We start from the raw sequence: 24,274 nt of genomic DNA, 5'->3' as shown, positions 1-24,274 counted from the left end.
AATTTGCCATCTCCAACTCAACATCATAATTTGCCATCACCAATTCATCATCAGTCCCTCCTAGGGAGGGAGAGATGGAATCACCCCAATGTCTCATCCACGTCGTGATGCGTCTCACCAATCCACACAGCAATTTCATTTCCTGCAACAAAACAAAGAAAACACAGGTGTGGAGTCATCATCATCACCACAGGTAAGTGGCTGCGTATGGTGCGACAGGTTCATCAATCCTAACTATTTCCTAAATGACTTTAACAACTTTACACTACCCGGGGTCTTTCTCCGGCCAAACCATTGGCCCTCTTACACTATGGGTTCTAAAAACCAATTCCCATTGGCCAAACTGTGGTGCTTTTCAATTTGGGGTCTCACTCCCCCGATTCATCTCCCGGTGCCCTCGCACAATTTCTGGGCTGTGGCGTGTACCTCTCCCAGCGGGTCTACCCACCTGCACACCTCCACCACTGCAGTTGCCTCCGAGCTTACCTGCTCCTTACCCTAACCTAACTACCTGGGGAAGGCCCTCTGGCGCTCTCCCCACTCGGTGCCCTCTCTGGCACTGGGCTGCCCGATCCACACCCGGGATCCTCAGGCACCCACTCACAACTACCGGCTCCCAGAGCCCACCTGCGGCCTCACCTGGCCGACATCCTCACAGTGGTGGAGTGCCCAACCAACTACACACACTAACAGGCTACACGCCCAGCCATTTCCACAACACTAATGCACCCATCCACAACACCATTCTGCAACCGCACCACAAATGCCAATATCCAACCACAATTTACCTGTACCCTCTACCTAACACTTACACTACCCGCCCCGGGTATCCGTGATGGGGGTCCACTCTTCCCCCATTCACACCTTCGCACCATGCACACCACTCCGTACCACTTACTCCAACTCTCTCCACACACCTGTACTTGCACACCTGTGCTCTCACACCTGGTGCCACCTGCACCCTTCTCTCCCCAAGCGCATTCGCGCTGATCCACAACACTCACTACTCATACACTGCTCCACACACCTGTCCAGTTGCACACCTGTGCAATCACACCTGTTCCATCCTCACACAGCATCATCTCATCTAACTACTCCCCTCCGAAACTTGCGCTTCCCAGTCGTCCCTTTAAACTATTGCGCTCCCTCGTCATTATCATCCATACTAATCTACCTGCGTCCCCACTACAGGTATCAGTCACTAACTAAACTTAACGTCACCTACTGTCATCTTTCTAGATCCCTATCAATATAACCTAACCCACCCGGGCTAGTTTTCACTGCCATACACCCCATAAGCTATTGCTCCTTTGCCCCCTATTTGTGAGGGATGACAGAGTTGCCATCCCACCACATCGGGCATCTCCCACTACCAATTTTGCACATCAAATTTCACCAAATCAAAAATTTGCCAATCACTCATCATCTGCCAATCACTACTGCCAATCCTTTGCCAATCATCAAATTTTGTTTTTCTCTAATTTTGGGTCCAAAACACTAACCTCATCACCCAGTTTACTCACTAATACCTCTCGGTGCGCCAATCCCTGTCCAAAGCCCGGCTTCGTAAAGCCAAGCAATGGATGCTGGTTGTTTTGTGCCAGTGGCTGGACACGTCCCGCATTCGGTGCAGGGACGGGGGCTTACCCGGGCCGAGATCCCACGCACCACCTCGGCGTGGAGCCATCCAATTGCCCGATCTCGACCTGCCGGCACGTCTCACCAAAAAGTGGTCGCCATGACGACCCTTCCTATCCAGCTGCCTGCTCCGCCTAGTGGAGCACGGACGCGGCCGTTCAAAGCGAGGCCCGGCACGCACCGAGGGCCCGCTTCGGCTAAAAGTCGACCTAACCTCTAACCTGGTTACCGTCGATGCTTCACCTGGATTCTTACACCCCGCAGCCCGTTCCTTGCTCACACATCCAGCCGTCTCCATGCTCCTCGTACCTTTCCTTACACACCTCGGTACTCTCATTCCACTCACAGCCTTGGTCACACACCTGACCACCGAACACCTTGGCACACATTCGCCGCTCGCACACCTCACCAACACACCTCTTCGCGCCCCTTCCTCGGTCACCTCCTCTGTGACAATCACAGGTGTGCTCTCACTCGCACACCCAACCACGTGCCTTACTACCAATTCCAGCGTGCATTCCCACTCACGCTCTACCATTCCAGGTGTGCATCCTTTCTCACCTGTCACAACCAACTCACTCTCCTTGTCACTCTCACTACTCTCACCTCCATTCTTGACAGCGCACTCACCCTTACTCTTGACAGCGCACTCTTTCCTCATGCACCTGTCCGTCACACACCTTTCTCGCGCACACTCTCCCGTTACACCCTCTGTAACACTCACCACAGGCGTGCATTCTCCCTTGCCTTTGACAGCGCACTCTTTCCCCATGCACCTGTCCGTCACACACCTTTCTCGCGCACACTCTCCCGTTACACCCTCTGTAACACTTACCACCCCGCGCTTCCATGTGCTCCCTCGCACACGCGCTACGACCGACTCACTCTCGCCAGCACACTCACTCCTCGGCGTGCACTTTTTCCTCACACACCCCAGAGTCGGACTTTCTCGCACACCTCCTTTTTCGCACACCAGACCTGTCGCACACTTCACCAACGGCCTCTCACGAACACCCGGGTCCATCTCGACCCCCAAGCTCCTTAAATCCCCTGGCGCATCATACGCACGACCATATTGGTCACCACTTACACCGGGTCCTCTTCCTCTTCGCTTCTCCTCCATCACCTGCGAATCCCTCATCCGGTTAATGAGCACATTATCACGATCCGAACACAGACTTTGGACCAATTCTTTTACTTCCTCCTTTATCTCTTTCTTATCCTCTCTCCGTCGCTTCTTAATTTCGCTCACCCCTTCTTCCACTTCTTCTAATTTCTGCTTCACCTCCTTCATCTCTTCGTGCGCCCCTTTAAGCTCTTCCTCTAACTCCACTTAATTTTTTTCTATGTGCTCCCGCACCTCCCGCTCTTTAACCTCCATCACCTCTACCACCTTGTCCATTTTCCTCGTCAGGTCCTCATGTACCGTCTGACACTCTTTTTTAATTACCCCTACGTCCTTTTTCATCTCCTTCTGTGTCGATTTTAAACCCTCTATTACCGCTGTGTTCTTCTTTACCTGGTCCCCCAACTCCTTTTGTCCCACTGTCAGTTGTTCTACTCCCAGCGTCAACTCCTCTATACCACTTTGCAATTTTACAGTCCCCTTTCTCACCTCCTTCTCCATGCGCTCCTTACAGTGCCTCACCTCCTCGCGCACCCCTCCGACCTCCTCACTCACTCCTCTTCTGATCTCCTCTCCCATCACTTGCATCTCCTGCCCAGATGCCACCCTCATCTGCTCCATTTCCTCCCTGTGAGCATCCAGTTTGGTTTCTACCCCCATTCTGACCCCCTCTATCTGCTGCCCCATTTGGTTAACTTCCCTTTCCGCTTGGTCCCTCATGTCCCTCAATTTGCCTTCCATCCTGTTTTCTAACCCCTCTAACCCATTTTTCACTCCCTCTATCTGATTCTCCTGGGCAGCCATTCTATTTTCTACCCCCATTAACCCATTTTTCACCTCTTTTATCCCGTTGTCTAACCCCTCACCGGTACCCCTCGCTTCGTCCCTCATTACCCCCATTTGGTTTCCCATTACCCCCATTTGGTTTCCCATTACCCCCATTTGCTCACTCTGAGCCCTCGCTTCGTCCCTTATTACCCCCATTTGGCCCTCCAATCGCTCACCCATTTGTTCCATAAGGGCCCTCATTTGCAGGAGGAAAAGGTTCGAATCCACCAGGGGCGCTGCCACGGTCGCGGGCGCGGTGACCAGCGAGGCGCCATTTTGTGCGTCTGCTACCCTCGCTGCTTCGCTCTCCTCGCGTCCCTCAATTTGGTCCTGGACCGACCCTGCCTCACTCTCCCCTACCGGACCCCAGCTGTCTTGATCCGCCATAGCGCGACTTTCAAAATTCGGGTTTTTATTTCCGTAAAACAAAACAAATTTCGGCCGCTCCAAATTTTGACCAAATTTTTTTTTTTCCTCTGTTCGTTTTTTTTATTAAAAATTTGGTCGGGCCTCGAATCCCACTCCCAGACACCAATTGTTACAGACACGACTTTGATGTTAGGGTGGGCCGAGCGGAATGGCCGCCGTGTCCGCACAAGTTACCCGATTCCACTCGAACGTTGCCGAGTCGCGCTACGCTAAATCAATGAAGGAAAAGGACACAACGGCTGGGATTAAAATCACACGACACCAGGGATACGGTTCTCAAGACCTCCGGAGGAGGTTATATTAGGGCGGAAGGTCAGATTACAACTACAAGAGGGACAGCATAGAAAGACAGGCACTTAGACACACTTATCTTATTCCCTGACAGACGACAGATAAACAGGACAAAAACTGACTCACACGGGGATTGATGGCAAGGAAAGCGGGCAGTCGATGGCTCAAGGTGCACCGTTCTCGGAGGGGGGTGCACCGTTCTCGGAGGTACTGCAATACCGGGTCGATGCGTGGAACTCGCTCAGCGCTTGGAGGTGGTGACTGGCTCTTCTTCAAGCTGGGGGCGCATCTCACGTCACATCCGGTAAGTCGCTGCGTATATCCGGCGGGGAGTGACACGCCCTCGGCTCGTTAGCTCCGCCCCAGATGGAATCGGTCCGCCCTTCTTATTGGGTGCGGGGGGGTTACCAGGCTCCGCCCTTGACGAGGAGCTGACAGCCAGCCCCTTCGTGGTAACCCCGTGGAGCGCATGGGTAATGGCGGCTAACCGAGCCGGAGTGAGGACGCACACTCCCCGCGCGCCGTTGTTGTAGTTGTTGTAGTTGTTGTTGTAGTTGTTGTTGTAGTTGTTGTTTGGGGAAGAAGATGGGAGGAGGTATGGGAAGGTCCTAAACTCACTACTGGTGCCATATAATCACATTCTGGTGCAACGAAGAGTCAGAATTAATGGAAACGAGTCCTTAACTGACATAGACTAAGAATAACTAGCAAGATGTCCGAAAGTTGTCTACGTGAGATGCGGTGGACCTGGGCACGACATTTAATGGGGGAAAAAGGGGAAGGTCGGTTCTACAGAGTGTTATTTACAGGCAATGGGACTAGGGAATGGGGGATTGGGGATAGTTGGGGAGTATTGGGGAAATAGGGGAATATTTACAAGCGGATATTGAGGCCAAGTCCCATATCCGCAACAATATTTTCTGCCCCCGCTAATTTCACCCCAAATCCACTTTTTTGAAATACCAACTTCTGTCCTGGAAGTCCTTGGTGTCCTTGTGTTTTATACCTCTCCCACCCCCCCCCCCCCCCCACTTCCCACGCCTCCTCCCCCCAAGCCCTCTCCCTCCCTCACATCTCCCTGCTCTCAAATGTTGTGTTTGTGTGCTTCCCCTTCTCTCCCCATCTTGTCTTCCGCTCCCTCTTTTTATATATTTTGTTTGTCTGGTTGATATGTTTGTGAAATAAATGTTAGCTCTTTCACAAGCCTCGATTCAGTATACAAAAAAAAACAAAAAAAAACTTGCAGTTCTGTTATTCCATTATAGCTGTGCAATTAATCTGGCCACAATTTGACAACAACCTAGACACCAAAACAAGGAAACTTCCAACTATTCATAAGCTATTCCACAAAAACCAATGCATTCTGAGGTTTTACTTGCAGAGACGAGAAGGAGGAGGCGGTCTCATGGAGCTGAACCAATTGCACAGAACAGCGTGTGTAGGACTAGCTGAGTATGTGAAAAGCTCAACAGACTATCGAATGACATTTGTGCACGAGCAAGAAAACAACAAATCAGAAAAGGGATCCATAATAATCCATTTAGCTACAAACTTCCAAAAACAGGTGCAAGTGCAGGATACTACACAGGAAAACAAAACAAAAACAAATACGGCCCCAATGATCGCAAAAAAGAAAAAGGAAAACTAGAAAAAGAAATAGCAGATATACTCTGACAAATGGGAGAATGACAAATGAGCAGGAAGATTCAAAAATGAGCTTGACAGAACGGGGATCAACAAGGAAGGCTCATTGGAATGGCTAAGAAGAGGTCAAATTAATTGGGATGGAGAACAAGTCATCATAAATGCCCAAGACCAAGGACACTACATTAATGGTTTAAAGAAAATGGCGGGATTGAGCCGATCAGACAAATGCACGTTTTGTAGGGTAGAAACAAAGTACCAGTCATCTCCTTTCGGGATGTAAAACACTCATGTCGGAAGAGTTGTACACAGAAAGACATGACAGTGTCTGTAGAGTAATCCACTGGCACATCTGTAAACATTTCAACATTCTGGTCCCAGAACAATCATGGAAACACAAAATAAATCTGATCCTCGAAAATGAACACATAGTGCTCACGCATGACAAGATGATCCAATCAAGTGTGGACATTGCAGGCGGAGCATTGCGTCAAGACTTAGTGCTCAAACACAAAAAGGTAAAGACCGGATTTGCTGATTGAGATATCAGTAGGCCTACCCAGCGATTTTGGACGAAGCAACACAGAAATCAAGAAAATGACCAAATACCAGGACCTCAAAAATGAGGTCAACATATCTTTGAAGGTGAAGAGCATCGAAATTGTACCAGTGAAAATTGGAGCAACATGAATGATGAAGAAGAACCTCACTGAGATTTTGAAAACCATCCCCGGGAATATGATGACATATGACACAACGAAAGAATAATGACACAATTAATGACACTTTCAAAACATAATGGAAACATAACCATGGAAAGAAACTTTCTATCTCTACATACTGGGAGCATGCATGCATCGAGAGTTATTTCACTTTGAAAATGTTTTATTATCATCCAGATCAAATGACAAAAGCTCTATGACTTGAGAAACATGACGGCACGAGCCAGCATCTCCTTCGAGTGCATTCTAGTTGATTTTTTAAATTATTTTATCAATACTCATCTGAAGCTATTTATTTTATGAAGGGTTTACAGTATTCAAATGATTAATTGAGCTACATAACTATGACGTGATGCTCTATAATCTATACGCATGATCGTATGTTCCAGTCCAGACCGAATGATTCCCGTCCGTTGTTCCCAGCTGTTGAAATGGAGCGAACGTTTTTTGGGCCCCCGTCTCTTCGAGCTCGTCATGAAATGGACGATCTACGGGCATTTTGTGGCTGGTGAGAATGCACCTGGGATAAGACCGAGTGTCCGCTGGCACGCGGCCTTTGGCGTCGGTTCGATTCTGGATTACAGTGTCGAAGAGGACCTCAGCCATGAGGAGGCGGAGAGGAAGGAAATGGAGTAAGTGGAAGAGGGAACTTGAAATGGTTTTATTTTTGTGGCTGGAACTTTGAGGTTGCTTATTATTTTTCGTAAATTGTATTTTATAGACAAATGTATTTATCTCTGCCTCTTGTTCTTCCTTTCCCAAATGTTATTCCCATTTGTTCCCAAATGTTATTTAACAATGAGCTTTGGTTTTCCTTCACTTTATATACATACGGAGTAAGGTAAAGTCTGATGTGAATTTTTGAAGGTTATAAAAAAAAAAAAATCCTAATGTATTTGTTCACATACTCTTGTTACATCCACCACCGAAGGTGGACTGAGGTTATATTTTCACCCCTGTCTGTCTGTCTATTTGTCTGTAAGCACGATATCACAAAAAGTTATGGACCGATTCAGATGTAACTTGGTGGGCAGGTTGGGAGTGTGACGAGGACGAATTGATTAAATCTTGGTGAAGATGCGGATCTGTATCCGGATCTGAGAATTTTTAAAGTGATTCTTCCCCATTCAGAGATGGGGCCAAAACCGATGTCCAGTAAGACCCCGACATTCGCGGGGAATACATTCCTGAAAAATGCCGCAAATGTCGAATCGGCGAATGTCGGGTCATTGTTTCAATGGGAACTAGAACAATGTGACTGTGTCGTCAATATGCCTCCGCATAGTCCCACAATGGGTAGATGCCATCACTCTGCATATGTATGGGTAGTGATCACGCTTGTGAAGTTTCGTGTTGATCGGATAAGGTTCGTTTTTCTATCCAAGATGGCTGCCAAACCACGTAACCTGAGCTTTGGCTTTTTCGAGGATCCATTTTCCATTTGGATCCATTTTGGATCCATTTTCGAGGATCTCTCATCTCCTCTTCCTGTTCAGGCTGGAGTTCCCCAAGGCAGTGTTCTGGGCCCCGTGCTTTTTCTGGTCTTCATCAATGATCTCTCTGACTCTCTCGAAAATCCTCTCTATCTCTTTGCTGATGACTCCACTCTCTGCCGCTCCATTCCTCTTCCCTCAGATCGGCAGTCTGCTGCCTCCTCACTCTCTGAAGACCTGGACAAAATCACAGACTGGTCAAACAAGTGGAACATGTCTTTCAATCCTGACAAATCTCACACTCTTACTATGTCTCTCCGAAAAGATCGACTGGACAACCCTCCCATCTACTTTCTCAACAATCCTCTCCAAGAAGTTCTGTCGCTCAAGATTTTGGGTCTCACTATCTGCCATGATCTTTCTTGGGAAAACCACATTTCCAAGCTGGCCTCCAAAGCCAGTCGCCGACTGGGCATCCTCCGTCGTGCGAAGTCCTTCCTCGGCACACCTGAGCTCCTCACCACATACAAGGCTTTCATCCGCAGCTCAATGGAATACTGTTCTCCCCTATGGGCCGGTGTTCCTGCCTCACACCTAGCTCGGCTTCACGCTGTTGAAACCAAAGCTTTCAGAATTATTGGAATCTCCCGCGATGAAGCTATCTCTGAGGGCCTTTCACTCACTCACCGCAGGCATGTAGGTGGTCTTTCTGTCTTCTACCGACTCCTCTCCGGCCTTGCACCCCCAGCTCTCTCTGTGCTCTGTCCCCCAAATATTCCTACAGGTCGCACAAGATCTGCCAGCAACCCTCTGATGGTTAAACTGCCGAAATCTCGGCTCTCCGCTCACCTTCACTCTTTCATTCCTCTTTTCTCCCGCCTCTGGAACAAACTCCCTCACTCCCTTCAATCCCACTCCTCCCTCCAGGTCTTTAAAACAGCTGTTCACCACCATCTCTTATCTTCCCCCATCCAAAACCTTGATCTTTTCTACCCCCGCTAATTCACCCCAGATCCATCTTGTTTGAAATTCCAACTTCTTTCCTGGAAGTCCTGGCAGTGTCCATATGTTTTATACCTCTCCCACTGCCCCCTTCCCACGCCCCCCCCCCCCCCAAAGCCCTCGCCCTCTCTCAGATCTCTCGATGTCTCCATGTCTCTCGGTCCCTGCTCTCAAATGTTGTGTTTGTGTCCTTCCCCCTCTCTCCCCATCTTGTCTACCGCTCCCTATGTTATATGTTTTATGTGTCGGTTTGTCTTTCTGTGTGATTAATGTTCGCTCTTTCACGAGCCTCGATATTGTATACAAAAAAAAAAAAAAAAAAAAAAAACCTATGACATCATCATTTTCACACTATATGCAACAGTGCTGTTCGATGATATTTGTAAAATTTTGCATCGATAGGGTGAGCGGTTTTAGAGATATAATTATTTAATATTTTCCTTCAATCAAAAATGGCTACCAAACCATGTAACCTATGATGTCATAAATTTAATAGTTCAATACAAATGGGTCATAGATCATATGCATGCAATTTCAGATTTTTAGGATAAGGAATTTGATTAAAACATTTTTGGCTGGTATACCATTTCACCTATAAGCCCTGGTGTTGGCTTAGCGGTTAGCGTGCCGGCTTGGGATCCTAGGATCCTGGGTTCGAATCCCGGTCGATCGCTGAATTAATGCCAGGGGGGTTGCCTCAGCCTGTCATCCTTCCGAGGTCGGCAAATTGAGTACCAGCTTGCTGGGATGAATGATCACGGTGTGTACCCCGGCTTAGAATAGGTACACCGTATCCCTGCGCATCGTAAGAGGTAACAAAGGGTTGGCGTCAGGAAGGGCATCCGGCCATAAAAACATTGCCTCAAACAGGGAACCATGATTGTCATGGGGCCCGCAAGGCTAACCCCCACTCTAGCGGTGAAAATGGCCTTAAAACGATCATTCATTCATTCATTCATACCATTTCACCTATGATGTCATCATTATCATGCTTTTGTTCCCCATTGGGAGTAGTTGACAATGTGCCAAGTTTAAAAAAAATTCCATTCAGCGGTTTCCGAGGAAGAATTATTTAATTATTTTGCTTTTAATCCAAGATGGCTGCCATAGCACGTGACATATGATGTCGTATTTATCATAAAAACATTCTGTATGGGTGTCACTCTTACCCTGAAAGTTTCATCTCAATCGGACATATGGTTGCTGAGAAAAAGGAGGTTTAGCCTGTACGGAAGGACGGACGGACGGACAACCCAAAAACATAATGCCTCTGGCGACTTTGTCGGCGGAGGCATAAAAAGGGCGATTGGTTCCCAGTGGTTCGTGATTCATAAGGGAAAATTTTAAAATTTTACGAATGTGAATGCACATCATTTACTTTCATTTAAAATGCTTACAAATAAATTAACAACAACAGCAGGTACTGTTTCAAATTTTTATTGAGGATACGGTACATACATACAGTGTGATGTGACTTTTGATGATGACGATGATCAATGATGATTATTTAGAATCCAGCAAATTCGATGAACTCCTCTGAAGAGGAAGTAGGTGAAGTAGCAGATGAGTCATGCACCGCAGGTGATACCCGGGATCCTTTGCAGTCTTGAACCTCAATGTTATCTCTCTCGCTTTGAGATGAAAGTTGTCTTGGGCATTTTTTTTCCAGAACATACTGGTCTCGTCTGCATTGAATACCTGCTGTGGTATATACCCCTTCTCCTCTATGAGCTGCTCGAGTTGAGCAGGGAAAGTTTCAGCTGCCTCGTGGTCTGCTGAGGAATGCTGGCCTGTGAGCTTCACATTGTGGAAACTGTTCCGCTTTTTGAAGCTGTAAAACCATCCCCTGCCATCTTGGAAAGGATTGGGGGCACTCGTACCCTTCTTCTTTTTTTTTTGACTTTGGTCATATTTTATGAACCGCAAATGCACAGGGTCCTCGAATGTCGAATCCACGAATGTCGGGGTTTCACAGTATAACACGATATCTCAAAAAGTTATGGATGGATAATGCCAAAACTAATTGGAAGAACCCCACACTATACCCTACTTGTGTCCCAATAATGGATTTTTCCGCCTTTCTAACCAGCCATGCATTTCTTTCTTCCTTGGTGTCATTCTACAGTGATTTATTTTTTAATCTCCTTAATTTATATTAAAACTTCTTGCACTGTTTCTTTTTAATTCTACCTACCCGACAGATCATGTGTTCCTGAAGCTGAAGCAAAAGCAGAGAGTAAGTCTGAGTATTTTAATTAAATGACGTGTGAAACTGAGTATCTGTATTGGATGTTTTCTGATCTGCCTAGAGACGGAAAAGCACTTGCATCACAACATTCTATGCTAAAAAAAAAGTTTCAAGTAGAGCATCTGCTCTTCTTTTTTTGAGGTTTTAAAAAGTGGTGAAGCTGTTTCAATATCTGGCTATGTCCGTCTGGCAAAAATGATGAAGAAGAACCTTTCTACCCCACTGTGTTTAATTCTAGGGGGTTTTAAAGGGTATTTCTGAAGTGTAATTCTAATGGGTTTCTTCGTTTCTATGCTTTGTCTATTTCATATTCAAAATGCGAAACTGAACAGCTTTCAGACATGGGTGCGATTTTTTTATTTTTTTTATTTTTTTTAAATAATAAATAAAGACTTTTTACCTTTAAAAAAAAAAGGAAAAACCTTTTAAGACTTTTTGTAGTAGGGTGTAGTGTGGGGCTGAAGGCGCCGAAGGCATTTTTTTTCAGGTTGTCCGTAACCATGCGTGCGTAGCAAATTTTCGTTACCGCTATAACCTGTGAACGAGTGAAGGGATTTTGACCAAACTTGGCAAAAGTATGAACTGTAATACAAATATGAACTAATTAAATTTTGGGTTCAAAAGGTCAGAGGTCTATGGTCATGTGACCTTTAATTTAAAATTGTTCACTGCATTCACTTGTGAACCACAGAACGGATTTCACTAAAACGTGGCACAAGTATGGCCTGCGATACTGTCGTGTGATTCCCCTTGGTTAACACCAGGAGAGAATCACGGATAACCAAAGCAAGCTTTAACTCTGAGGCAACGATCAAATGCGGACTCACGATCTATGTGGAGGAAGAACGAAGAAGAAGAAGTTGGAAAGCCTTACCTGGTCGATCCCGCCAGCAGGTCCTGAAGCTGCAAAATAACTCAAACGGGAATACGGGTTAAAATGTACAAAGAAAATAATGAAAGGATTTATCTATCTATAATTCCACTAATCTCTGTGTGTGTGTGTGTGTGTGTGTGTGTGTGTGTGTGTGTGTGTGTGTGTGTGTGTGTCTGTGTGTGTGTGTGTTTGTCTGTGACCGCTGTTTCTCGACAACTACCGGTCCGATATACTTGCAACTTGCCAGGTATATTGCTGGGGACCCGAGGATGTGCCTTTTCAAGGTTTGAAATTAATCGGACAAGTAGTTACCGAGCTATGTCCAAAAAACGATTCAACCAATCAGAGAGCAGCGAGCTATCACGTGTGCCGAACGTGGCGAACAGACTCTGCCTCGGACGGCACATTTGAGAGCGTATTCATTTATTTCACGTTGGCAAACTATGTTGGCGTTAAACTATGTTTTAAAACTAATTAAAACTAATTTGCGATTCATCGTAACTGCGATTCGTAACTGCCGTTCGCTTTGGCTTTGCGAATGGACCAAACCATTTCATGTAAATAGAGGGGGGGGGATTGTCACCGGACTCGCAAGCCGTTCGCTTTGGCTTTGCGAATGGACCAAACCATTTCATGTAAATAGAGGGGGGGGGATATAATTTTAGATATATATATAGTACGGGCATGCCCTAGTTATTACAATTGCCAGGACAAGAGAAACGCGACGAGAAAACTAGAACCTAAATGGAGCGCTCCCTCACCAGACTTAGAAACACAGACACAGGGGAATATAAACTGGATAAAATAAATTGTGTGTGTGCACTTAGCTCAATCGGCTTGAACCGTGTCAGGAATCATCAGGCAAAAAATCAAAAAGTAGGGTCCCGACGCGGCTCCGGTGTTGGTGGGAAACCGCTCGATGTTGGTGCGAAAACAGGCCTCGCATGCCCCCGTTCACGAGGCCTCGCTACTCTCCAGCGGCCAGCCGCGCATCGTTTCTGCCTGCCAAACTCGGCCTCCTCACACTGCCCAGCAAGGTCTTGGCACACCGTCGCCCGCACCGAGGTCCAGAACGTGAAGATAGGGGGGACAATTGTCAGCGCACACTCGCAGGCAGGCACCAGAAGCAAGCAGAAGGTCCAGAGCAAGAAAGAAAATGTCGGTCTCTCTCCACTTTTTATCGATCCCTCGTGACGGCATCTGCCTCTCTCCACCAATGCCCGCAGGCCACCACTACTGTGTTTCGCTCTCCATCTATCACACGCAGTCCGCCCTTTGACATCATCGGCGTGCCCTGCCAATCAGCGTGATGCCCTTACGCGCCTTTCTCTTCACCAATCAGTCAGCCGCTTCTTGCCTTCTTCAGCCATTGGCCACGCTGTTCCAATTGGTCGACTCCCGCCCAATAGTGAGTCCTTCTTGGCGTGGCTCCCGGCCTGCCTGTGCAATGTGTGTTCAGCCAGGCGGTGTTGTTAGCCCCGGTGCCTGATGCCTGGCTTCCGGTTAGTTTTTACTTCTTTTATTAATTAGTGTACTAATGGGCCTGACTAGTGTCTATGTGCGGTGCCATATGGGACAACGGATAAATCACAAGGTCTCACGAACAAGGGAATTAACATAATCCCTACACTAGTTAACACGCCCCATTCCTCGTAATAGGGACAAATATACAAGCTTAATCCGAACACACGGTCTAACGGAACTTATTACATCAAGGTTCCCTATCACGATAATCGGAGCACACTACCTATACAGATCTACCTGACTATATATCACTCTACCCCACCGACATAACAATACGAAGATGAAGTGATTTAATTTTGGCTAAACAGATCAAAGGGGCATGTGCACTTTGGAAATCATTTTTCAGATGATAACTCGAGTTAGAAGCATCTGATGTTTTCTATCTTATACATATCTCTTTTCTCTCATGTGACACTTAATTTACCATGTGACCTTAATTGAGATCAAACAGTGGGTTGACATCTAATACTAGCGTGGCCATCTCCATGGACATGTTTGCAGCAACCTATATTCTCTAGTTTGTTTTTCTAGTCATCTTTTCTCTTCTTGCATCTTTATGACTGTTTCATGTCGTTTTACATTTGTCATTGAGGAATGTGCTGGCATGCTTTTATCAAAAGGTAATATTTCGAACACTTTTCACAATACATTTGCATCCACTTTGACCTGACATTTCTTTGTGGTTATCACCATGTTCAGCTGGCAGAGAGAAGCAGTTCGTGGCTCACAGGCGCTTTGGAGACAGACGGGAGAACGTGGTCAGTGCACGGACGTTTTTCTATGCCGACGAGGCAAAATGCGACCAGCACATGGAGACATTCCTTCATAGTGTCAAAACTGCTGGTAACTGAATAATTAGGAGAGATTGGTATTTTAATGGAACTCTGAGCTTTGGTTTTACCTGTGTGACATTCCCATCTAAGATTATTTTCTTGGGAGCCCCAGTTCAAATTCCATCATAACACTGGTTTGTCCATTGTTGCCTAATGTCCTTGCAATGAATGTGAAAGTACATACGTCTCCTAACCTCCATATCCTACATGTATTACATGTCCAACCTCATCCATGAGCTTTAGATAACTGCAGGAAGACGGTTTTTTTAATTTGACCTCCAATTCATGCCCCAGGGGAAGGTGACTTGGAGTCACGGGGGCAAAACAGAATTATTTTTTTTTTTTTAATTCAAAATTTGACATTGGGTCATTCCTGGTGGAACTTTTTGCCATCTTTCAACTTTTCTTTATGTGGGAAGCATGGGGATTTGCAAATGCTCGCTATCACCTTCACTCTAGCTTATGGTTATAAAATGATATTGGCGGTACCTTGATCATCTTTACCTTTTCACATTGTCCTTGTATTTTTTTTGCATTTGCTTTGTGATATATTGACTGAAGGTTCAAACACTTCAATCTTGGTTTCATCAGACCACAGAATCTTGTTTCTCACAGTCTGAGAGTCCTTTATGTGCTTTTTTGCAAACTCCAAGCGGACTTTCATGTGTCTTTCACTGATGAGAGGCTTCCGTCTGGCCACTCTGCCATAAATCCCAGATCGGTGGAGTGTTGCAGTGATCGTTGTCCTTCTGGAAGTTTCTCCCAACTCCACACAGGATCTCTGGAGCTCAGCCAGAGTGACCATCGGGTTTTTGGTCACCTCTGTTACCAAGGCCCTTCTCTCCCGATTGCTCAGTTTGGCCGGGCGGCCAGCTCTAGGAGGAGTCCTGGTTGTTCCAAACTTCTTCCATTTAAGAATTATGGAGGCCACTGTGCTCTTGGGAACCTTCAATGCAGCAGAATTTTTTTTTTAGGCTTCCCCAGATGTGTGCCTCGACACAATCCTGTCTCTGAGCTCTGCAGGCAGTTCCTTCGACCTCATGGCTTGGTTTTTGCTCTGATATGCATTGTCAGCTGTGAGACGTTATATAGACAGGTGTGTGCCTTTCCCAATCATGTCCAATCAATTGAATTTACCACAGGTGGACTCCACTCAAGGTGTAGAAACATCTCAAAGATGATCAAGAGAAATGGGAGGCACCTGAGCTAAATTTCAAGTGTCATAGCAAAGGGTCTGAATACTTATGTCAATGTGATATTTCAGTTTTTTCTTTTTAATAAATTTGCAAAACTTTCTAAAATCCTGTTTTCTTTTTGTCATTATGGGGTATTGAGTGAAGATTGATGAGGGGAAAAATGAATTTAAACGATTTCAGCATAAGGCTGCAACATAACAAAATGTGAAAAAAGTGAAGGGGTCTGAATACTTTCTGAATACACTGTAGATATGCTAAAACATGCTTCTAGCTCTTCCACTAGCCTTGACTCCGTATATAAAGAACAACAACAACAGGCATTTCAAGGCCATTTTCCCTGCTAGAGCGGGGGTTAGCCTTGCGGACCCCATGACAATCTTCTCCATCTTGCCCTATTTTCTGCATCTCCCCTTATTAACCCCCTTGCCCGCATTTCTTCTTCCACCACCTTTAGCCAAGTCTTTCTCGGTCTTCCCCATCCTCTACTTTCTTCTACATTCATTTCCATCACTCTTCTCAACCAGTCACTTTCATCCTTCCTCAACACGTGACAAGAGCCTGTTTCAACCTGTTTCATCTCAACCTGTTTCTCTTCACAGCATCCATCACAGGCTCTATTCCCATCGTATTTCGCAATTCATCATTTGTCTTCCTCTCTCTCAACTATACTCCGCACATCCACCGAATCATTCGCATTTCCACCCTTTCCAGCCTTCGTTGCTGCTCTACGTTCATTACCCATGTCTCGCTCCCATAAATCACAACACTTCTCACACATGCAGCATACACACCTTTCCCTTCAGCTTCAATGACACTCCCCTCCTCTTCAGCACACCACTCAGTTCCCGAAGCTTCTTCCATGTCTGTATATAAAGAACCATGCATATAAATAATGCATAGTGTTGATAGAGCACAGGAACGGTGGGCCAAATGGCCTTCTCCTGCATCAAATTTCCTTGTGTTCTAACAGCACGACTGATCATTGAAATAAACTCCAAACTTGAGTTTGCATTTGGTAATGCATTTGGTAATACATTTGTTCATCCATGGCATGCAGGGCGTCATGATGCCTCATGGATTGCCATCATCACATCATTCCAAATTGTATTCCATGAAGCATACTGTTCAAGAAGGAGGGGATACGAGTTTGACCATTATTGATGGTGGTGGGTAATTACAAATTTACTGTTTTACCTCCGCCACCAAAAGTGGATGAAGGTTATGCGTTTGTCGCGTTTGTCTGTCCGTTTGTCCGTGTGTTTGTGAACAAGATATCTCAAAACGTTTTGGACGGATTCGGCCGAAATTTGGCAGAGATGTAGCGTATGTGACAAGGACGAAATGATTAGATTTTGGTGAAGATCCGGATTCGGATCCGGCTACTAGAATTTTTAAGCGATTCTTCATTGGGAGATAGGGCCAGAAATGATACATAGCGGGATATCTCAAAAAGTTGTGGACGGATTTGGACGAAACATGGTGGAGAGGTTGTGTGTGTGACAACGAAGAGTCGATTCGATTTTGGTGAATATCTGAATATGGATTCGGACATGAGATTTTTTTATTTTTTTTGTGATTCTTCACCATTGGGAGATGGGGCTAAAATCGACATTTAGCAGGATATCTCAAAAAGTTGTGGATTGATGATTTTGATTAAATGTGATTCTGTGTTGTGATTTCCTGGTCTACTGTATCATACAAAACGTAAACTGTTCACCTGGCAGAGGTATGCTCTCTACTGAGTGCCGGTCTAGTCTTTTTATTTATTTATTTATTTATTTATTTAACTTATTCTCCCATTTTTCCCGTTCTCTAATCCTATGTTCCAGCTGAAACCTCGGACGATGGCTTCACAGCAATTAAACTTACAGCTTTGGGCAGACCTCAGTTTCTGGTAAGAACCTCTTCATACTCTTCTTCTTTTTTGTTTTTGTTTCTTCCTGTTTCCATTTGTATTTACACATTTACCCTTCATACCCTTGATACCCTTTTCACACTTTAGACCAGTTAATCCCTTTCGACCTTTTGACCATTTGACCATTACACGTTTACAACTGGACCATTCAGAGTTGAGACGTTTCAATTACAATCATTGACCTTTCATTTCGTACATCCTTACATTCATTTGCCACAAAAATACAACCCGCAAAACAAGTCCCGGTGAGGGTCTGCAATCTCTGATTGCTCTTCTAGTTTATTAATATGATCTTGATCTCTTTGTTTGATAGATGATGTTTTCGGAGGTTTTGGTAAAATGGCGACGATTCTTTTATCATTTGGCCGAAGAGCAAGGTCTCGGTGAGAAATCGGCGATGAAAAAGCATCTCTCTTTGGAAACGCTGCAGGTTTGATTTTGATACTTGCTACTGATATCTTTCTTATCTCTGGTCACACCTTTGTGTCTGTCAATGCTGAAAAACAGAGTCCAAAAACATTTTAAATTTGTTGTATTCCCACATGCTCACAAACTTGGCATGTTTGCGATTGACCTTTATAATCATAAGTTCAAATTGAGTAAAGCATCATCTTCATTACTAATCGGGTTTTAATCCAGCAGTGCCGTGACTGGCTGAGGTGGACAGAAACAAGGTAAGAAGTCGAGATGGAACTTTCATTCGTTAGGCCATAACATGATTGTAATGGGTGCAAGTGTCCAGAAACACCGTATCTGCCCTTTAAACAATACATTAAATTGATAACCAACCTTCTAATTACTCCCGCCAGGGAGTAATGCATTCGATCGTGTCCGTCCGTGTGTGTGCTCGTGTGTTTGTGAACAAGATATCTGGAAAAGTTCTGAACGGATTTGGATGAAAGTTGGTGGGATGATTGCCCTTGGGATAAGGAAGAATTGATTAGTTTTTGGTGAAGCTCAGGATATTATTCCTGATCCAGAAATTTTTTTAATATTTCGAATAATAATTAATAATAATAATTATTTCGGATATGATCCCGGTGTGTACCCCGGTTTAGAATAGGTACACCGTATCCCTGCGCATCGTAAGAGGCGACTAAGGGTTGGCGTCAGGAAGGGCATCTGGCCATAAAAAAAAACATTGCCTCAAACAGGGAACCATGATTGTCATGGGGCCCGCAAGGCTAACCCCTGCTCCAGCGGGGAAAATGGCCTGAAAACGATCATTCATTCATTCATTCATTCATTTCATTCAACCAGGAATTTTTTTGAAGGATTTTTTTACCATTGGAAGATAGGGCTCAGCAGCAGCCACCCACGGCGGGAGTATGTGCTCTACTGACTGGCGTTCTCATGTGTAGTTTGTGTCGGGCAGATTGAGTGGCATGGACTAACTATATTTTACGCATCAAATGATTAAAATTTAATTAACACGAGTTTATACTCTTTTTAATTTTTAACTCGATAAATACTTTTTGAGTATTTCATGAGTACCTCATACCTCATGAGTATTTCAGCGCTGCCCCTGGATTTGTTAAAGTTGCCTTTCACGACTTTAAATGTGCAATGTTTAGCAGTGTACATGCAAAGTTTCTTATATGAAGTACAATAAGACACCAGGCCACTCCACAGTATAACATCACATGGATGGGCCTTGATGGTATGATGTTCAAACCCCAACAGGTAGCTCATCATTATGTGGTAAACCACAAAGTGACTGCAAGTTTGTGCAAGACACACCATAACCTGTGGGTATATTAACTTTCTTTGAGCACAATAATCAGAAGATGTGGGAAAAGTGTTGGCCTTCTTCATCTGTACACTGTACTATATTTCCATTACCTGTGGTGAATGCCGTGGCTGCGTGCTCATTCCGAATATCCATCACGGAGGCCTCAACAGTAACCGTGTTTCTGGTGCCCCGATAAGGTGTTACATCAGCAGCGTGATATTGGGAAGTGAAACTCCTAAAGGGTAACGTGTAAATAAATAATCACCTGTGTCCAAAGGAAGTGGTTCATATTTGGCATTTTAAATATGAAATAGGCAAAGCCTATAAATGAACGAAACCCATTAGAATTACCCATTAGAATTACCCATTAGAATTACCCATTACAATTACCCATTAGAATTACCCATTAGAATTACCCTTTAGAATTACCCTCTTGAATTACCCTTTAAAATTAACCTCTTGAATTACCCTTTAAAATTACCCTCTTGAGTTACCCATTAGAATTACCCTTTAAAATTACCCTCTTGAATTACCCTTTTGAATTGCCCTTTAAAATTACCCTCTTGAATTACCCTTTAAAATTACCCTCTTGAATTACCCATTAGAATTACCCTTTAAAATTACCCTCTTGAATTACCCTTTAAAATTACCCTTTAAAATTACCCTTTAAAATTACGTTTTAACATTACCCTTTAGAATTACGCTTTAACATTACCCTTCGAATAACACTTTAGAATTACCCTTTAGAATTGCCCTTTAAAATTACCCTCTTGAATTACCCATTAGAATTACCCTTTAAAATTACCCTCTTGAATTACCCTTTAGAATTACCCTTTAGAATTACCCTTTAGAATTACCCTTTAAAATTACCCTTTAAAATTACCCTTTAGAATTACGCTTTAACATTACCCTTTAGAATTACGCTTTAACATTACCCTTCGAATAACACTTTAGAATTACCCTTTAGAATTACCCTTTAGAATTGCCCTTTAAAATTACCCTCTTGAATTACCCATTAGAATTACCCTTTAAAATTACCCTCTTGAATTACCCTTTAAAATTACCCTCTTGAATTACCCTTTAGAATTGCCCTTTAAAATTACCCTCTTGAATTACCCATTAGAATTACCCTTTAAAATTACCCTCTTGAATTACCCTTTAAAATTACCCTCTTGAATTACCCTTTAAAATTACCCTTTAAAATTACCCTTTAAAATTACCCTTTAAAATTACCCTTTAAAATTACCCTTTAGAATTACGCTTTAACATTACCCTTCGAATAACACTTTAGAATTACCCTTTAGAATTGCCCTTTAAAATTACCCTTTGGAATTATCCTTTGGGATTATCCTTTAGAATTGCCCTTTAAAATTACCCTTTGGAATTATCCTTTGGAATTATCCTTTGGAATTATCCTTTGGAATTATCCTTTAGAATTACCCTTCAGAATTACCCTTTATAATTATTCTTTAGAATTGCCCTTTAGAATTACTCTTTGGAATTATCCTTTAGAATTGCCCTTTAGAATTGCCCTTTAGAATTGTCCTTTAGAATTGCCCTTTAGAATTGCCCTTTCGAATTACCCTTTCGAATTGCCCTTTCGAATTACCCTTTAGAATTACCCTTTAGAATTACACATGGTGGGTTAGAAAGGTTCTTCTTCATTATTGACGTACATACATAGCCAAATGTTGAAGTGGCTTCACCTCTTTAAAATAAGTAAATAGTTTGCTGCATGCAATTAAGGTCATTGGCAATAGGTCTTGTTGCGAGCTGTGGATTTTGTTTGAAATTTTTTTTTTACCCTGTTGGATGAAGAGTTTCTGATGGTAATATTGAATGTTTGTAAATAAATACAGAAAAAGAAGAAATCAAAAGGAAATTACATGTTTTGAGCATCTACGTGCTCAATGAGTCTTGGGCCGTAGAGACGAGGGATTCTCCTAACTAGTTCCATCAACTTATTAACCCCTTCAGCACTTGCCAGAGAAAAATGGAGTGGCACAGTTCTCGATACTGCACATTTTCAACATTGTTTTGCGTTCAGTGGCATCGTGGATACGATTTCAATCTCTACATGGGGCGATTGGAATAATCGTAACGATATCCACATGTTGTATCTGTGTACATATATGTGAACGTAGGTTAATACGAGCAGTTGAGGCAGAGGCAATTTAAATTACGAGCAGAGGTAAGGACAGGTTAATTCCCCTACTTCTGTGTTGTCTGGAGTATTTTATTATGACTTGCAATTCAGGCTTCCACCAGATGGTGCTACAGGATACCATTTACAATGAGAGAATTGGCATCCTCCTCACCCCAGCTCCCACCCAAACCCCAGGAACGCTTTGATTTTCCAGGAGTAATCTTTTTTTCTTTTTTTTTTGGCATGTCAGTTCACTTTCTCTCTGTATGTCTGTCTACAAATGTCAGTTTATGATCGAGGAAAAACTTGATTCCAATTTAATGTTTTATTTTGAATGTGAATCAGAAACCGAACCTGTCGTTTATCAATACTTTGGCGCTGAATCCATCCCGATCGCACATGCACAGAGACGAGTGAGGTAATTTATTTACTCTGTCTGTCCGGCAGGCAAACGCAATTGGAAATCATTTCAAACAGGAAACTTACTGTTTAAGGACGTCATAAAGGACAAACAACAGGCGCAAATAACTAACGTAACGTGTTAAATAAGGTGGTGGAAAATGCCTTAGATAAGGTGGTCAACGGCGGTAAACATCTGGAATTTGTTTTTCTACAACTCATAAATCATTATTTAAATTGAATTATATTCTTGAACACAGTAGAACACAAATCATCTTTTTTGCACTTTCAAAAACCTTTCCTTTAGCATTAGAGTACTTGGAAAAAAATATTACGGCATTTTACATCATCTCTTCCAATCAAATTTGGTGCTCACAGACCCCACCCATGTCCTCTTTTCAAGTGTGTGTGAGGTGAGGTATTGTATGAATGCTCTAGGTGTTTCGTTGTTGTTGTTTTCCTCATGTATTCACTCAAATATATAACTGTGCCAGATGTAACAACTAGTGATATTATAAATAATGAACAAGCAAAATTTAATATCTCTAAGAGATCGAGACCTGATGGATTCCATCCCTAGGTGCTTAAGGAGGTTGCAGAAGTAAAAGGCACGCCACCGTGTTCGATCTTTGATCGGTATTTATCACAGAGTGTTTTACCAGGTGAATGACAAGCTGCCAATGTGACCCCAATATTCAAGAAAGGGAGTAAACAGAGTGGAAAATCTATCGTCCAGTGAGTTTTATTTCAGTAGTGTGCAAGATCATGGAGTCTCTGATTGGAGGTAACATTTTTGAGCACATGAGCAGCAACGATTTGTTATCAATAACAAATCATGTATTTAGGCAGCTATGGGGCAGCCATGGATGAATGAATGAATGATCGTTTTAAGGCCATTTTCCCTGCTAGAGCAGGGGTTAGCCTTGCAGGCCCCATGACAATCATGGTTCCCTGTTTGAGGCAATGTTTTTATGGCCGGATGCCCTTCCTGGCGCCAACCCTTAGTCGCCTCTTACGATGCGCAGGGATACGGTGTACCTATTCTAAACCGGGGTACACACCGGGATATTTCATCCCAGCAAGCTGGTACTCAATTTGCCGACCTCGGAAGGATGACAGGCTGAGTCAGCCCCCTGGTGTTAATTTAGCGATCGACCGGGATTCAAACCCAGGATCCTAGGATCCCAAGCCGGCACCCTAACCGCTAAGCCATTAGGCAGCTATGGGGCAGCCATGTATGACACAAATACTTGAGCTGGGTTTCATTCTTTTTTTTAAAGCAGGAGGCAATTCAAAGAAAGTAGTACGCAACAGAGTAATCACCGTCGGCCAGGGGTCTGGAGGCCTAGGCCTAGAAGCTGTCTACAAGCTTGGGGAGGAAATCTCAGCATATTTGGAGTCAAAAACCACTTTTTAAGTGGTCAAGCCAACTAATATTTCTTATTAATGTGAAAATTGTGCCTCTCAGCTTATTGTTCACCATCATACTTTTTTGAACCCTCCATTTTTAAGCCAAGACATTGTGCCTCCGCTGTGAGAGTGCGAGCAGAAAATTTGATTGGTTGAGACAATGTACAGTTTTGTGAACTTCAGAGCCAAAGTACAGCAAAACTGAATGTTTTGGAAGTGTCAACAAACCGATTCGTGTTCTACATCGGTCAAAATAGATTGATTAAATACTGAACAATCTTCTCTTCTCGACTTGGTTATGACAAACTTCCCTGCAAATGTCTGCTGCTCTTCTTCTGCTCCAATCGGTTCTTCTCATCATTTCCTTGTTAAAGTGGATCTCTCTCTGGCATTTCTCAGAGAGCCTCCTCAGCGCCGACGAGTCTGGCATTTCCCTCAGGCTGACTGGCACGGTCTTCAAGCAGCCATCAATCATCTGGACTGGTCTCCCATCTCTACTGCCTCTGACATCAACTCTTCCTGGAAATTCTTCCAACGTAAACTGCTCTCTCTCATGCACAGATTTATCCCATCTCGTCTTTAGTTGTCATACCCTTCCTCCCGTCCATGGTACACTGAAGCTTGTGGTGAGGCAGTTGCCATGAAGCAACTTGCCTTCACCTCATGGAAGGTGAATCCAACTGAAGGAAATAATCTCAGTTCCTTTCACAAAGCTCGGAACAGGTGTGTGTCTACCCTCAGGAGATCCAGGAAACAATATCTCTCTACTTTCAAGACTGAACTCTCAAACCTCTCTCTTTCCTCCAAATCTTGGTGGCGTCTGGTCAAATCTGTTTCTGGTGTTTGTTCCCCTTCCATCCCCTCCCTTACCTCAAATGGCTACA

At 44.1% G+C, this 24,274-nt stretch overlaps 2 protein-coding genes across 5 annotated transcripts in view; one reads left to right on the top strand and one right to left on the bottom strand.

The window, feature by feature from the left end:
* LOC137432380 (uncharacterized) overlaps positions 1-24,274 on the bottom strand; it is a 515,673-nt gene that overhangs the window by 298,289 nt on the left and 193,110 nt on the right. The gene's annotated exons all lie outside the window — the stretch shown is intronic.
* Positions 1-24,274, top strand: part of PRODH (proline dehydrogenase 1) — a 71,283-nt gene that overhangs the window by 23,214 nt on the left and 23,795 nt on the right. For both annotated transcript variants that reach the window (XM_068124254.2, XM_068124255.2), the window contains 5 exons: positions 7,102-7,310; positions 11,315-11,349; positions 14,459-14,602; positions 17,618-17,682; positions 18,017-18,133. In XM_068124254.2, the coding sequence (XP_067980355.1) occupies positions 7,102-7,310; positions 11,315-11,349; positions 14,459-14,602; positions 17,618-17,682; positions 18,017-18,133 (570 nt within the window). The remainder of the gene's footprint in view (positions 1-7,101; positions 7,311-11,314; positions 11,350-14,458; positions 14,603-17,617; positions 17,683-18,016; positions 18,134-24,274) is intronic.

This window comes from Myxine glutinosa, chromosome 8, assembly GCF_964187855.1.
Source record: "Myxine glutinosa chromosome 8, kmMyxGlut1.1, whole genome shotgun sequence".
Classification (NCBI taxonomy): domain Eukaryota; kingdom Metazoa; phylum Chordata; class Myxini; order Myxiniformes; family Myxinidae; genus Myxine; species Myxine glutinosa.
The sequence above is the reverse complement of the archived record's forward strand: the minus strand, read 5'-3'. Positions and strand labels throughout refer to the sequence as shown.